Genomic DNA, 14,220 nt, shown 5'->3' on the forward strand with positions numbered 1-14,220 from the left:
TTTATAGTACCCTCTGGTGTTGAAAGAGACAGTAACCGAGGTGCTCATATTACGATGCTAGACAAGATATCTGTTTACTCGCGGCTGCCTCCTGGTTAGGAATCTATACTGTGAATAATATTCAGATATTGAAAATATTAATGTCTGAATCTTGTGTGTGTATCCATTTTAGCCTGCGGGGCTTCCACTACCCAGTATGCTGTGGAGGAAAATGGGGACCCAGGAGCCGACTTTGACCCAGAGAAGGATGAGGGAGAGATCCATTACCTGATCAAGTGGAAAGGCTGGTCCTACATCCACAACACCTGGGAGAGCATCGACTCCCTCACTCAACAGAAGGTCAAGGGACTCAAGAAACTAGATAACTTCAAGAAGAAGAACGATGAGCTCAGTGCTTGGTGAGGGCTTGTTGTGTACACATGTAAAGTAGCTACAATTGAAGTTTTATCTTTCAGTGTTGTGTTCTTTTACTTGTTGACACTGATTATCTTCCATAGGTTGAGCAAAGCATCCCCTGAGGATTCAGAATATTACAACTGCCAGCAAGAGCTAACCACTGATTTAAATAAGCAGTTCCATATTCTGGAGAGAGTCATTGGTAAGAAACTAAACTCCTTTGAAATGTGTCTTCATTGACTAGCTGCAATGGTTCATTGATGAAAATATATTTGACAAAATTGTGATTATTACAACAGACGTACCTTCTTTCTTCACACTTTATGATATATTTACAGAATTGGTACAGAACAATTATAGCTATTTGGGGAATGTAATTTGAGATGTTATTATTATTATTTTCAGCGACTAAAACCGGGAAGACACAGGGTCTCTCGGATTTTCCTTGTAAGTCCCTCATGTCATCACCAACATTATCATACACTATATATACAAAAGTATGTGGACACCTGTTAAAATTAGTGGATTCTGCTTTTTCAGCCACACCCATTGCTGACAGGTGTATACATTCGAGCACACAGCTATGCAATCCCCATAGACAAACATTGGCAGTAGAATGGCCTTACTGAAGAGCTCAGTGACTTTCAATGTGGCACCGTCAAAGGAGGCCGCCTTTCCAACAAAATAATTCATCAAATTTCTGCCTTGCTAGAGCTGTCCCGGTCAACTGTAAGTGCTGTTATTGTGAAGTGGAAACGTCTAGGAGCAACAACGGCTCAACCGCGAAGTGATAGGCCACTCAAGTTCACAGAATGGAAGTGCTGAAGTGCGTAGCGCGTAAAAAATCCTCTGTCCTCGGTTTCAACGCTCACTACCAAGTTCCAAACTGCCTCTGGAAGCAACATCAGCACAAGAACTGTTCGTCTGGTGCTTCATCAAATGGGTTTCCATGGCCGAGCAGCCGCACACAAGCCTAAGATCACCATGCGCAATGCCAAACGTTGGCTGGAGTGATGTAAAGCTCACCGCCATTGGACTCTGAAGCAGTGGAAATGCATTCTCTGGAGTGATGAAGTACGCTTCACCATCTGTCAGACCGACGGACGAATCTGGGTTTGGCTGATGCCAGGAGAATGCTACCTGCCCGACTGCATAGTGCCGATATAATGCTACAGCATACAATGACATTCTAGACGATTCTGTGACTCCAACTTTGTGGCAACAGTTTGGGGAAGGCCCTTTCCTGTTTCAGCATGACAATGACCTTCTCTGTGCACAAAGTGAGTTCCAGAAATGGTTTGTTGAGATCTGCACAGAGCCCTGACCACAACCCCATCAAACACCTTTGGGATGAATTGGAACGCTGACTGCGAGCCAGGCCTAATTGCCCTACATTAGTGCCCGACCTCACTAATGCTCTTGTGGTTGAATGGAAGCAAGTCCCCACAGCAATGTTCCAACATCTAGTGGAAAGCCTTCCCAGAAGAGTGGAGGCTGTAATAGCAACAAAGATGGGGCCAATTACATATTAATACCCATGATTTTGGAATGAGATGTTTGACGAGCAGATGTCCACATATGTTTGGTCATGTAGTGCATCTTCATTATCATACTAAGCACATTTTGAATAAAACCTTCAGAAAAATATTTTCACTGAAGATGTTGTTTTCACTGTACACCAGCTCACAGCCACAAGAATGGTGCTTCTTCCAATGAGCCAGAGTACCTGTGTAAGTGGATGGGCCTGCCTTATTCAGAGTGCAGCTGGGAGGATGGAGCTCTGCTGGGGAAGAAGTTCCAGCACTGTATAGACGGCTTCACCAACAGGAACTCCAGTAAAACAGTCCCCTCCAAAGACTGCAAAGTGAGTGAGGAAAGTGTCCCGACTAGATAGATTGCACATCAATACTCATCACAATTGTTTTATTTAAACATTTACTATATCAGCTAGAACACAAAAATGTACAATATGTAGCTATATTAATTTCAGAACAGTGCAGTGATTTTCTAACTCTAATTTCAGGTGTTGAAACAGAGGCCCAGATTTGTTGCACTAAAGAACCAGCCATCGTATATTGGGGATGAGAACCTGCAGCTGAGAGATTACCAGTTAGATGGACTGAACTGGCTGGCTCACTCCTGGTGCAGGTATACATCAAGTCACGAGGGACACTAGAGAAACAGTAGAGATTATTACTGTTTTAATCATCTCATTTAGTGGATGTACTGATACTGTACTGAGGTGCACTGTTAATTACCTGGAATTAAGTCGTTCGTAGGTCATTTTAGCATGAATGTAACCCTAATAAGACTCCATGTTCTGTGTTTTTCAGGTGCAATAGTGTGATCCTGGCTGATGAGATGGGTCTGGGGAAAACCATCCAGACCATCTCGTTCTTGTCCTACATGTTCCACCAGCACCAGCTGTATGGGCCCTCCCTGGTGGTGGTACCCCTATCCACCCTCACCTCCTGGCAGAGAGAGTTTGACACCTGGGCCCCCGATATGAACGTGGTGGTCTACTTGGGAGACGTGATGAGCAGGAAATCGGTACGGAAATCTCCTCTTTACAAACCTCGAAAGAAGCGTTCTAGTCTTGTTGCCAACCAACAATGAATGTCCCCTCTTTAATTTTTTATTTAACCTTTATGTAACTAGGCAAGTCAGTTAAGAACAAATTCTTATTTATGGGTTAAGTGCCTTAAGGGGCAGAATGACAGATTTTTACCTTGTCAGCTCGGGGATTTGATCTAGCAACCTTTCGGTTACTGGCCTAACGCTCTAACTACTAGGCTACCTGCCGCCCCTCTGCTTTGCTTTAAACAGATCCGTGACTATGAGTGGGTATGCCATCAGACGAAGAGAATAAAGTTCAATGCACTTATAACTACGTATGAAATTCTACTGAAAGACAAGGTAAGGCATCTGTATTTCTTTGAAGCATTTTCAGACAGATGCATTTCGATATACTGAATCGGCTTCGATTTGTACTGGCCAAAATAGTACACATTTTGTGATTATTTAAAATATAAAAAAGACAGAAAGCAACATTTAATTGTTTGATTGAATACAACTCTCCACTCAATGTGTGTTGTCTGTCCATAGGGGGTGTTGGGGAACATAAACTGGGCTTTCTTGGGTGTGGACGAAGCTCACAGGCTAAAGAATGACGACTCCCTGTTGTACAAAACCCTGATCGAGTTCCGGTCCAACCACAGACTTCTAATCACAGGGACCCCACTGCAGAACTCTCTCAAAGAGCTGTGGTCCCTTCTGCACTTCCTCATGCCTGACAAGTATGTACTTCTCTTCTCTATAAAATGTATCATGTATATTTTGGCAAATGTGGACTTTGAGAAGAACAACCTGTGCATTTGTATTCATTTACAGTGTTCTTATCTCGATGCAATTGTACTTTCCCCCTCTGAAGGTTTGAAAATTGGGAAGATTTTGAAAGTGAGCATGGTAAAGGGACTGACAATGGCTACCAGAGCCTTCACAAAGTCCTTGAGCCCTTCCTCCTGAGGCGTGTAAAGAAGGATGTGGAGAAATCCCTGCCTGCCAAGGTAGAACAGATCCTCCGTGTGGACATGTCTGCTGTGCAGAAGCAGTACTACAAGTACGTTCCTTCAAATGTAGCGCTTCTGTCTATCCATGTCTGCCTGTCTGGACAGATGATTTGAGCAGTATCTAAGGTCTTACTCCTTGTCCCTGAAGTTAACTGGTGGTGTGTTTTGGTGCTTGTTTCAGGTGGATTCTGACCAGGAACTTCAGAGCCCTGCAGAAAGGCACCCGAGGCAGCTCCTCTGGCTTCCTCAACATCGTCATGGAGCTGAAGAAGTGCACTAACCATGGTTTCCTCATCAAACAGCCTGAGGAAGAGTGTGACACTCCACAGGAGCACCTGCAGGTAGGACTAGCAAGAAGAGCTCAGCTCAGCGCATTATGGCAAAAGATGTTATGTCCATGTGATAGTACAGTGGACTAATTATCTCTACTTTTGCTGTTTTGAACATTTAGAAATACCCTCATTGGTTAAAATGGCAGCAGAGCATGATTACATGTAGCCACACTAATGTATCGGTTTGTTAGAGGGTGGAGAAGAGATGTTAATTTCCCTAAGTTTGACAGTTGACCTTTTGCGTATCTCAGGCGTTGGTGAGGGGCAGTGGGAAGCTGGTTCTTCTGGACAAGCTACTGACCAGACTTCGGGACAGGGGAAACAGAGTCCTCATCTTCTCCCAGATGGTGCGCATGTTGGACATACTGGCTGAGTACCTGGCCCTGAAGCGCTACCCATTCCAGGTAGGGTATAACACGGCCCAGGGGATGGCAAGGCAGCAGGTCCAACCCTTCAGTAGTGTACCTGCTGTTCTTTTATTCTGCATGACTTGTCCTTGTTCTCTTACATCTCCATTAAATGTTAATACATCTTTATTATGGTGACTTAGTGAGGGTGTTTTCAGTAGCTGTTGAGATATTGGAGCAGTGTTGGAGTCCACTCAGATGTTAACCGACTCATGTGTCAGTGTTGCCGCAAACATGCTCTTGCATAGTTATTTTTATCCTCAAGTTATTTTTGATGGGGACTGGCTGGTCCCCAGGGCCAGAGTGACGACTGGGTCTTAGCACAGGTAAATAACTAGACATAGTTTTACTGTTGTAATTCTCTTTGACAATATGCTGCTTGCCTGATGGATCAAATAATGCCATGTATAGCTGAGCATTCCCAAGTGGGATCTTAGGGTTTGGAGTTCAGGCAAGGTTCCAAGGCCTGAACTCTCTCCTTCCCTCTCTTCTCAGCGCCTGGATGGCTCCATAAAGGGAGAAATACGAAAACAAGCACTTGACCACTTTAATGCTGAAGGTTCTGAGGTATGTCATCTATACTATGTTTTAGCTATTACAGATTGCAGGTCTGAACATTCGAGGCGTTGATATTTGAAGTGTCTATGTCAGCCCTGAATCTGCGTCGGAACTCAGTTGGTATGCATTTCACTTACTCAGCGACGTATCTACCTGAAGATAACCATAGTGATACCATACATTAACATGACAGCCAGTACATTGTTTCATCTAGTGTTAAGATTTATTTATTATTTATTCCTCGGAAGTTATCATATTCTTTTGAGGTCAATTTAGCAAGACATTTACTGACCTGTGATAGCGTAGCTCAACCAAGTAAAAACAAAATGGCCGTGACTGTTACCTGGTGTGTTTTACCACATCAGGTAACACTTTATTTGGATCGTCCCAAGTAGATGGTTTGTAGATGTTCAATAACTGTCAACATTTCAACTAACTATCTACTAACCCTAGCTCAAATCTTTAACCCTTATCCTAACACTTGTTCTAAACCTCACCTTTACTGTAACCTTAACAAGCAGTTTCTTATCAATAGGTAGTTTGTTGATATATGACCATCTGTGGATCATCTATATGGGAATATCCAAATAAAGTGTGAACCCACACCATAAAAGCCACAAGAACGGTTATCACACTTGACATGTTCTCTACTTCAGGCATTTTGTCCCTTCACCTGTGATGTTCAGCAGGTTTGGCGTGATGCACTATGTGATTTGTTTTGAGAATAATAATCCCCCCTCTCTGTCCAGGACTTCTGTTTCCTGCTGTCCACAAGAGCTGGAGGTTTGGGTATCAACCTTGCCTCTGCAGACACTGTGGTCATCTTTGACTCTGACTGGAACCCTCAGAACGACCTGCAGGCTCAGGCCAGGGCTCACAGGATTGGCCAGAAGAAGCAGGTATCTACAATGAGACCCACTGTCATCATGGAATGTGTTTGTCTTCCAACTTTGTGAGCGAGACGTTTAAATGTCTCCTTTCTTGTATTTCTGAACAGGTGAATATCTATCGCTTGGTCACAAAGGGATCTGTGGAGGAGGACATTATTGAGAGAGCCAAGAAGAAGATGGTTTTGGACCATCTTGTAATTCAGAGAATGGACACCACTGGTCGAACTGTATTGGATAACAACTCCGGAAATTCAAAGTGAGGAAACTTCACCATGCGGTCTACTAGTCTTTGAGTGATATTTTGCTTTGACTGAAAACATGAGGTCCCTCAGGTTTTTAACATCAACATCTTTTCACAGCTCCAACCCATTCAATAAAGATGAGCTGACTGCCATTCTGAAGTTTGGAGCTGAAGATCTGTTCAAAGAGGCAGAAGGAGAGGAGACTGAACCTACGGTACACAGACACACATTTCTATTGATTATGTACTCTGTTGAAAGTTAAATTGTATGAGTGATCGATTTTCAAACTTCCAGATTTGCAGAATGTCTGCGTTTCTTGTCCTTTACATTGTACCTTTCTCTTTTCGCCCTTGCAGGAGATGGATATTGATGAGATCTTGCGGTTGGCTGAAACCAGAGAAAGTGACCAGGGATCAAGTGCCACAGATGAGCTTCTCTCTCAGTTCAAGGTACCTAGAAGTTGATCCAACTCTCAGCCTGCTTTTCACAATACTTCTCGGAATGCCTTTAGCTACTATTCTAACTAAAGATAGATGATTATTCCCAGTCTCAGACAGTACATGCATGTGTCTCCCTCCAGGTGGCCAACTTCTCCAACATGGAGGAGAGTGCTCCAGAGATGGTGGAGCGAATGGTGCCTGACTGGGACGACATCATCCCGGAGGACCAGCGGCGGAGGCTGGAGGAGGAGCAGAAGCAGAAGGAGATGGAGGACATCTACATGCTGCCTAGAAGCAGGAGCTCCAATAAGAGGGTATACAGGAGAGAACACACATCTCACGTTAGATCTCTTGAGCATGACAGAGATGTGACTACTCCATAGTGCAGCTCAGGTGGCTGTGTGTGAAGGGGCTTCCCCAGGGAGTATGTGTGCTGCTGAACTGTTTACTTTCATCCTCTCCTGCTCTCTGTCGGGGGACTGGGGGTCTGATGGGGTGGTAATGAGGTGTTTACTGCCTCACGGTGTAGGTGAATCCCTGGTGATTCCACTGCGTGTGTATGTGAATCTTCTGCCTGAGAAGCTTCCTTAATGAATCATTAGGGCTTATTGCAGCATTGTCCCTTGTGATGCAACAGTGGGTATTTATATCACACAGATAACCTTCAACAGCATAGGATATTATCCAAATTCATGAAATGCATAGAAGAGTCACCTCAAAATTATTCATGAGTGTGATTCAATTATAATTCTTGATTAGATTTTCTCTTGATTTTATTTAATATTGTAGTAGAGAAAACAAACATCCTTAAACATTTCAGCATTCAGAAGTATTCATAACTCAAAAAGGCATTGGGCAATTACAATCAGTAGGAAATAGGTTTTGCTTGTTGTGTCTGAAGGTTGTATTGTGTCTATTAATTGCAGGCCCAAGCCAACGACAGTGACAGTGACGTTGGCTCCAAGCTGAAGCACCGCTCCTCGGGCTCCGAGAGCGAGACAGACGACAGCGGCGATGACAAGAAGCCAAAGAGGAGAGGCAGGCCCAGAGCCCGCAAGAACAACGTGGAGGGTTTTACTGATGCAGAGATCCGCAGGTTTGTAGGTCTCTTTGGCCATTTAGACTGAATGGTTTCTCCAGTGTTTCATTAAACACTTAGTTCAAATTTTACACTTTCCTTCACCAGGTTCATCAAGGCTTATAAGAAATTTGGAGCTCCGCTTGAAAGGCTGGAGGGCATTGCCCGGGACTCAGAGCTGGTGGACAAATCCCAGGCAGACCTGAAGAGACTGGGCGAGCTGATCCATAGCAGCTGTGTGACGGCTGTCCAAGAGCATGAAGAGCACCTCAGAGAGAATCCCAGTGAAGGTGAGTGTGTCTGACTGCTGCCGACGGCCTGCCTGCCTGTCTGACGTCCTGTCTGATTCAGATTTTTTTTAAAAACCCAGGGAATGTGTGTGCTAATGTTTTGACTCATGCATACCCGGTTCCTTTAGCCAAAGGCCCTGGGAAGCGCAGAGGTATTAACATCAAGATCTCAGGAGTGCAGGTCAATGCCAAGTCCATCATTCAGCACGAGGAGGAGTTTGAGCCACTGCACAAAGCTGTGCCAGCTAATCCTACTGAGAGAAACCAGTAAGTTACCGTTGCAGATATATCTGAGGCCTGTGAAACATTTTATCAGATGAAAATAAATATTACTATAACAGATGTGGGTCAAAGAGGTAACAACTGATGCAGACACCAGGGCATTGTCATGATTTGCTGCAGTAGCAGAGGGTTTGACCACCACCTCTTTTCGCCACAGATTCCAACTGACCTGCAGAGTGAAGGTGCCTCACTTTGACGTGGACTGGGATCTGCAGGATGACACTCAACTGTTGCTGGGGGTCTATGAGCATGGCTACGGAAACTGGGATCTGATGAAGACCGACCCCGATCTCAAACTCGCAGACAAGGTTACCATCAGAATGTCAGGATAAAAAATGTTCTCAGAAAGCTGTGGAACTCTATGAAACTATAAAGCTGTGCGTTAGATTGGCTCCTGTTAACAAATTGTATTCTATATGCACAGATTCTCCCAGATGACCCAGAGAAGAAACCTCAAGGGAAGCAGTTGCAGGCCAGATCAGACTACCTTCTGAAGATGCTGAAGAAAGAAGCGGACTGTAAAGATGTTACTAAGGAGGAGGTTAGAAAAGACATGGCTGCTCTGTTTAACAGGACCTCTCTTAAATAATAAATGTACAGTCTGTCTGGTATTGGTTTCTGCACAGTATATACCCCATTGGCTCATCATATCTCCCCCCCAGGCCAAAGTGAAGAAGAGGAAGCCTCGGGTGAAGAAAGAGAACAAGGCCCCTAAAGATGAACAGGGCAATGACATCTCCTCCCCCCGCATGTCAGACAACCCTTCAGAGGAAGGGGAGGTGAGGGTAAGTCATCTCAAAACACCCAGCTCTACCTGCCTATCAACCACCAGCCTTTTCACAAGGGAGTTTCTTGTTGGTTACAGAATACCGGGATAGAGAAAACAAGGGAAATGTGATGCAGTCTTTGTTGGTAGTCCACCAGAACTAGTCTACTTATTTACCGTTCCGTGTTCTTTATTTAACCAGGATGACGGGAATGAAAAAACTCCCGCAAAGAAGAGGCAGAAGAAAAAGGATAACAAAGAGAACAAAGAAAAACACGGAACTCCTAAAAAAGAGAAGGACGCGGACAAAGACAAAAAACGTCCGAAGCCAAAAAAAGAAAAGGTACTTTGGCAGTGGCAAACTTTATGTCTTGTGCTGCGGTAGTATACAATTTCACACCCATTAACCTTTTCTGTTTCCAAACAAATGGGGGAACATTTAGCTTTGTCTGTGTTGTGGGTTTAGGAGCAAGATGGGGTGTACAGATTGCTCCTAAATCACCGGGAGGGATAGTGTCACTGTGCAGGTGTTTGTATGGAGATCTGTGTTAACCTGCTTGGTGGCGTGTCTGTTTGTTTCTCTGTGTCTCAGGCAAAAGGAGCAAAAGGGAAGAAGCCCCAGGGGCCGGTCCACATTACTGCTGGGAGTGACCCTGTTCCCATCGGAGAGGAGGACGATGAGCTGGACCAAGAGAACTTCAGCATAGTGAGTTATTGCACCCTGTAACGACAAAAGCATGGCCATGCTAGTTACCCACCGGCATGGACAGGATAAGGAAACATTAACTATGTTGAAGACTAATGTAGGTGTTAATAAGCCATTTAATATGTCAAACATAATGGATGTTCTGTTACAGCTGAGGATAATTGAAACATGGATCATCTTTGGCTTGGCTCTCTCTTGTACTTAGCGGAGTAAACTGTCTGTGTGTGTCTGTCCAGTGTAAGGAGCGCATGAGGCCGGTGAAGAAGGCCCTAAAACAGCTGGATAAGCCTGATGAGGGCCTGTCTGTTCAGGAGCAGCTCCAACACACACGTACCTGCCTGCTGAAGATAGGAGACCGCATCACTGAGTGCCTTAAAGCCTACAGCGACCCAGAGCATGTCAAAACATGGCGTCGGTAAGCCCTCATCCAACCATAAGTTATAAACTGAGTGTACAAAACATTAGGAACATCTTTCCAATATTGAGTTGCATCCTTTTTTGTATGGATTCTACAAGGTGTTGAACGTGTTCTACAGGGATGCTGGCCCATGTTGACTTCAATGCTTCCCACAGTTGTGTCAAGTTGGCTTGATGTCGTTTGGGTGGTGGACCATTCTTGATACACACGGGAAACTGTTGAGCGCTTTATTTAACCTTTCGCCTTCCTTTCATCTACACTGATTTGAAGTGGATTTAACAGGTGACATCAATAAGGGATCATAGCTTTCACCTGATCAGTCTGTCATGTGAAGAACAGGTGTTCCTAATGTTTTGTGCACTGAGGGTTTGATTATGAAACCAACTCCTTGGTCATTTAGGTCAATCTATGTTTTTAATTCTGATGCCATTGAGTTTCATTAAAATAGTTCTCCATATTAAGGTTAAGTCTGTGACTTCACATGACTTACCAAGATGTCTTTGTTTGGCAGGAACCTCTGGATTTTTGTGTCTAAGTTCACAGAATTTGGAGCGAGGAAGCTTCACAAGCTGTACAAGATGGCTCAGAAGAAGCGGTCTCGGGAGGAGGAGGTGAGCTGGTCTCTTTTCTCCTAGTATGAAAACTCACAGGCTTCTGTAACAAGAACAACCAGACAAACTTTATTTTTGCTTGGTCCTGTGCTTGACCCTTTGCTAATTTTCAGAAGGAGCATAGAAAAAAGGGGGATGACCCATCAGGCAGGAAAAAGACTTTCCGAGCAGAGGCGTCTGGTTCCAGTCGAGACTCCACCGGCACCCAGCCATCGTCCAAGTCTCATCCAGGCATGCCCCATCCCTCTCCAACGTCCCCCCATGGTCCCCACAGAGAAGGCTACAACCAGTCCAACAAGCGACACTTTGGAAATGATGGTAAGAGTTGTTTATTTTGTATGAAGTATGCACAATTTTACAACTTTGCAGCAATCGTTTCTATCAAATTTTTTTTATATGCGCACGACACCTCACGGGCCACTATTTTATCTTATTATAAAAGATCGAGGAGATTGGCAGCGAGATCGTAAATACAACTACCCTGGAAATAGCAACCAACCCTGGCAAAGCGAGCGGCATCATCCATATGACGCCCATCGGTATAAGGACCATCACTATGGTGACCGTCGTCCGCGTGAAGACTCCTACCGCAGCAGCTCTAGTAGTTACCGTAGTGGCGGCAGCAGCAGCTCCCCTCGGAAGAGGCCGTATGACCAGTATGACAGCGACCGAGAACACAGGGACCGTCGTGCCTATTACGACAGGTGAGAATTAGGCCTTTTCAAACACAATAATGTAGAGGTTTGTATTTGTCAGTATTGAAATGTAATCCTAAAACCATATGACTTGCGATAGCTTGTAGCTCTGTAGTAGTAAGCTCTGAAAGACATCATCCCTCTCGCTCCAGACATCCAGACTCAAAGCGGAGACGTGGCGATGACTTCCGTCCTCCCCAAGACTTCAGGGGGAGTGGAGGCCATCCCCAAGACTTCAGGGTGAGGATGCCAGAGCATAGGGGGCCAGCAGGGCCAGAACACTTCACCCGGCCCTATCCAGACAACAAACCCCCCCCCCTGTTGGACCCACGCTCCCCACAGGCGCAGAAGTCCCCCCAGGACTCGCGCTCGCCAACTGCAGAGCGAACTGCAGAGCAGAAAGCAGCTGCGGCTGATTTAAACTGGAACAACAGGAAGACATGAGGACTGTCGCTGAAGGACAATGTGAGTGTATTTTGTTCAGGTGATGAACACAGTGTGAACTCCACATGCTGCTGAAGGATAGGTCTGGGCTGGCTAGACTCACTGGTTTGCTTGGCCTGACACCCTCAGTCGCAAATACTCTTGTTTACCAGCAAACACCAAACTCCAACCCCCTCCTATGGGTGTGACTGTGGTAGTGAACTGTCTGTGCCCATATTGAAATCTATTACAGATGGGTTTTTTTTTTTTTTTTTAGATGAAATGACAGGTGATCAGTCAGTGTTAGTGGTGAGTCTGTAAAATGCCTGTGGATCACTAGTCCCATGGACTATTATCTGGGGAAAGCTTACAATGCCTAAAAGGTTGATGTTGACTGATCTTGGAACATAAAAGTGCCTACAGTATTTGGCCTTTTTGACTGTTAGAGGTATGGGATTATTCCCAAAGGAACCATGACTTTGATTTTCTTTTTTGTGTTTAGCTTTATGCCATTATGATGTCCATAGGAAATGTTTCTGTAAAAATGTTATATTTATCATGTCACCCTCACCTTCAAATGTTTATGAATCTTAATGTTGATATGGTCATGCAACTATCATCATTTCATAAGAGATGCACCTTCTTCCCCAAATCCAAATGGGAGTGCATCCGTATGTCTAAATTGAAGTGGAGAATAGTAAGTTAGTCAGCTTGCCAGTACCTAGTCCTCAGAATGACTATTTAAAAGGTTTTAATGAGCATTTCTCATTACTGTTGATAATCATTCTTCTGAAAAGACATTCATCATTGCAAGTTTCTTTAAGTTGATAAAAACCACTTACTCGCTGATAAGTTAAGGACAACTTTCTAAGCAGTATTTAAGGTAATTCATTGTGCAAAGGTTCAGAAGAACACTATGACTATGTTTAAGCTATCCCTAATAACATTTTATTTGTAGATGTGCAAAGAATGAAGCTATTTCAACCATATTTCTGTGTCTTATGTATGAATGGTACTTTTGCATCTTACATTGCACTAGAAGTACTGCACTCTACCGCTTTATTCCACCCATAAAAGTATTGAACGATGTTTGAGAAGACTGGAAATCATTTTCTCTTTCTCTAAAGTTAAAAGATTGCTGTCGCTGGGAATCAAACAATGTAACTAACTTCTGGTAAATTTTCAAAGGGACATTTGAGTGTTTACGGATGTGGTTGATGACAAGCTGTTATTGGTCAATCTGGTTCAGTGCCAAACCAGAGACTGGCCCTGCTCTGGTTCTTATGATTTCTGGTGTTTTGGTGTGCTTCTCCATTTGTGCCTTATTTTTGTGTATATTTTCATACTGTATATGGGTTCATGTACATTAGTGTACTACAGCAATGATGCAGTATTAAACAGTCATGGTTTGAGACTTTTCTCAATGGATGATTTGTGGAATGCTTGTTAAGTGAAGACTGGAGGTGGGAACAAATTGTTTAGTTTCATGTTCTTCTGTAACTCCCCACAAGTTATTGGGAAAAGGATAAACAGCATTACACAGGTGAATCTGTGTATGTCCTCTGTGGGTAGGTCTGTTACAAGGAATAGCCAACCAACACCGCCTTCCTTCTCTCCACGCTACAGTCCCTGGACCTGTCCTCTTGAAAACAAGCCGAAATAATTTATATTTGTGAAAGCCACTCTTCACATGAAATGTACTGTAAAAATGTTAATAGACATGTATTAAACTTTCCTACATTATGAAAAGCATTGTCACTTGTTTATTAATCTAGTAAAGTATAAGACCAACAATCCGTCTGATTATGATAAAGGTTAATTGCTTTGTGAATGCTATTAATGATGTCATTGGGAATCTAGACCCTTCCCACAACATTTACAGTGCATTCAGACACCTTCAATTTTTCCATGTTTTGTTAGGTTACAGCCTTATTCTAAAATGGATTAAATAGTTTAACGTCAATTGACACAATACCCCATAATGAAGCAAAACAGGTTTATGAGAATTTCACACATTTCTTACTAAAATTACATTTACATAAGTATTCTTCAGACCCTTTACTCAGTACTTTGTTGAAGCACCTCTGGCAGCCTCGAGTCTTCTTGGGTATGACGCT

The 14,220-nt window shown here is 43.8% G+C and overlaps 1 protein-coding gene across 4 annotated transcripts in view; it reads left to right on the plus strand.

Moving 5' to 3' along the window:
- chd2 (chromodomain helicase DNA binding protein 2) overlaps positions 1–13,852 on the plus strand; it is a 32,165-nt gene extending 18,313 nt beyond the window's left edge. For all 4 annotated transcript variants that reach the window (XM_064951890.1, XM_064951889.1, XM_064951887.1 and 1 more), the window contains 30 exons: positions 173–398; positions 498–598; positions 802–843; positions 2,079–2,260; positions 2,420–2,544; positions 2,730–2,946; positions 3,223–3,312; positions 3,502–3,692; positions 3,827–4,015; positions 4,147–4,306; positions 4,549–4,701; positions 5,200–5,271; positions 6,012–6,161; positions 6,260–6,408; positions 6,512–6,608; positions 6,751–6,843; positions 6,975–7,148; positions 7,761–7,930; positions 8,021–8,202; positions 8,331–8,469; positions 8,642–8,792; positions 8,909–9,025; positions 9,147–9,269; positions 9,453–9,593; positions 9,843–9,956; positions 10,193–10,371; positions 10,886–10,985; positions 11,099–11,303; positions 11,428–11,689; positions 11,833–13,852. In XM_064951890.1, coding sequence (XP_064807962.1) covers positions 173–398; positions 498–598; positions 802–843; positions 2,079–2,260; positions 2,420–2,544; positions 2,730–2,946; positions 3,223–3,312; positions 3,502–3,692; positions 3,827–4,015; positions 4,147–4,306; positions 4,549–4,701; positions 5,200–5,271; positions 6,012–6,161; positions 6,260–6,408; positions 6,512–6,608; positions 6,751–6,843; positions 6,975–7,148; positions 7,761–7,930; positions 8,021–8,202; positions 8,331–8,469; positions 8,642–8,792; positions 8,909–9,025; positions 9,147–9,269; positions 9,453–9,593; positions 9,843–9,956; positions 10,193–10,371; positions 10,886–10,985; positions 11,099–11,303; positions 11,428–11,689; positions 11,833–12,124 — 4,586 coding nt within the window. In that variant the 3' untranslated portion in view covers positions 12,125–13,852. The remainder of the gene's footprint in view (positions 1–172; positions 399–497; positions 599–801; positions 844–2,078; positions 2,261–2,419; positions 2,545–2,729; positions 2,947–3,222; positions 3,313–3,501; positions 3,693–3,826; positions 4,016–4,146; positions 4,307–4,548; positions 4,702–5,199; positions 5,272–6,011; positions 6,162–6,259; positions 6,409–6,511; positions 6,609–6,750; positions 6,844–6,974; positions 7,149–7,760; positions 7,931–8,020; positions 8,203–8,330; positions 8,470–8,641; positions 8,793–8,908; positions 9,026–9,146; positions 9,270–9,452; positions 9,594–9,842; positions 9,957–10,192; positions 10,372–10,885; positions 10,986–11,098; positions 11,304–11,427; positions 11,690–11,832) is intronic.
- The last annotated feature ends 368 nt before the right edge of the window (positions 13,853–14,220 follow it).

This window comes from Oncorhynchus masou, chromosome 31 (assembly GCF_036934945.1).
Source record: "Oncorhynchus masou masou isolate Uvic2021 chromosome 31, UVic_Omas_1.1, whole genome shotgun sequence".
NCBI classification, from domain to species: domain Eukaryota; kingdom Metazoa; phylum Chordata; class Actinopteri; order Salmoniformes; family Salmonidae; genus Oncorhynchus; species Oncorhynchus masou.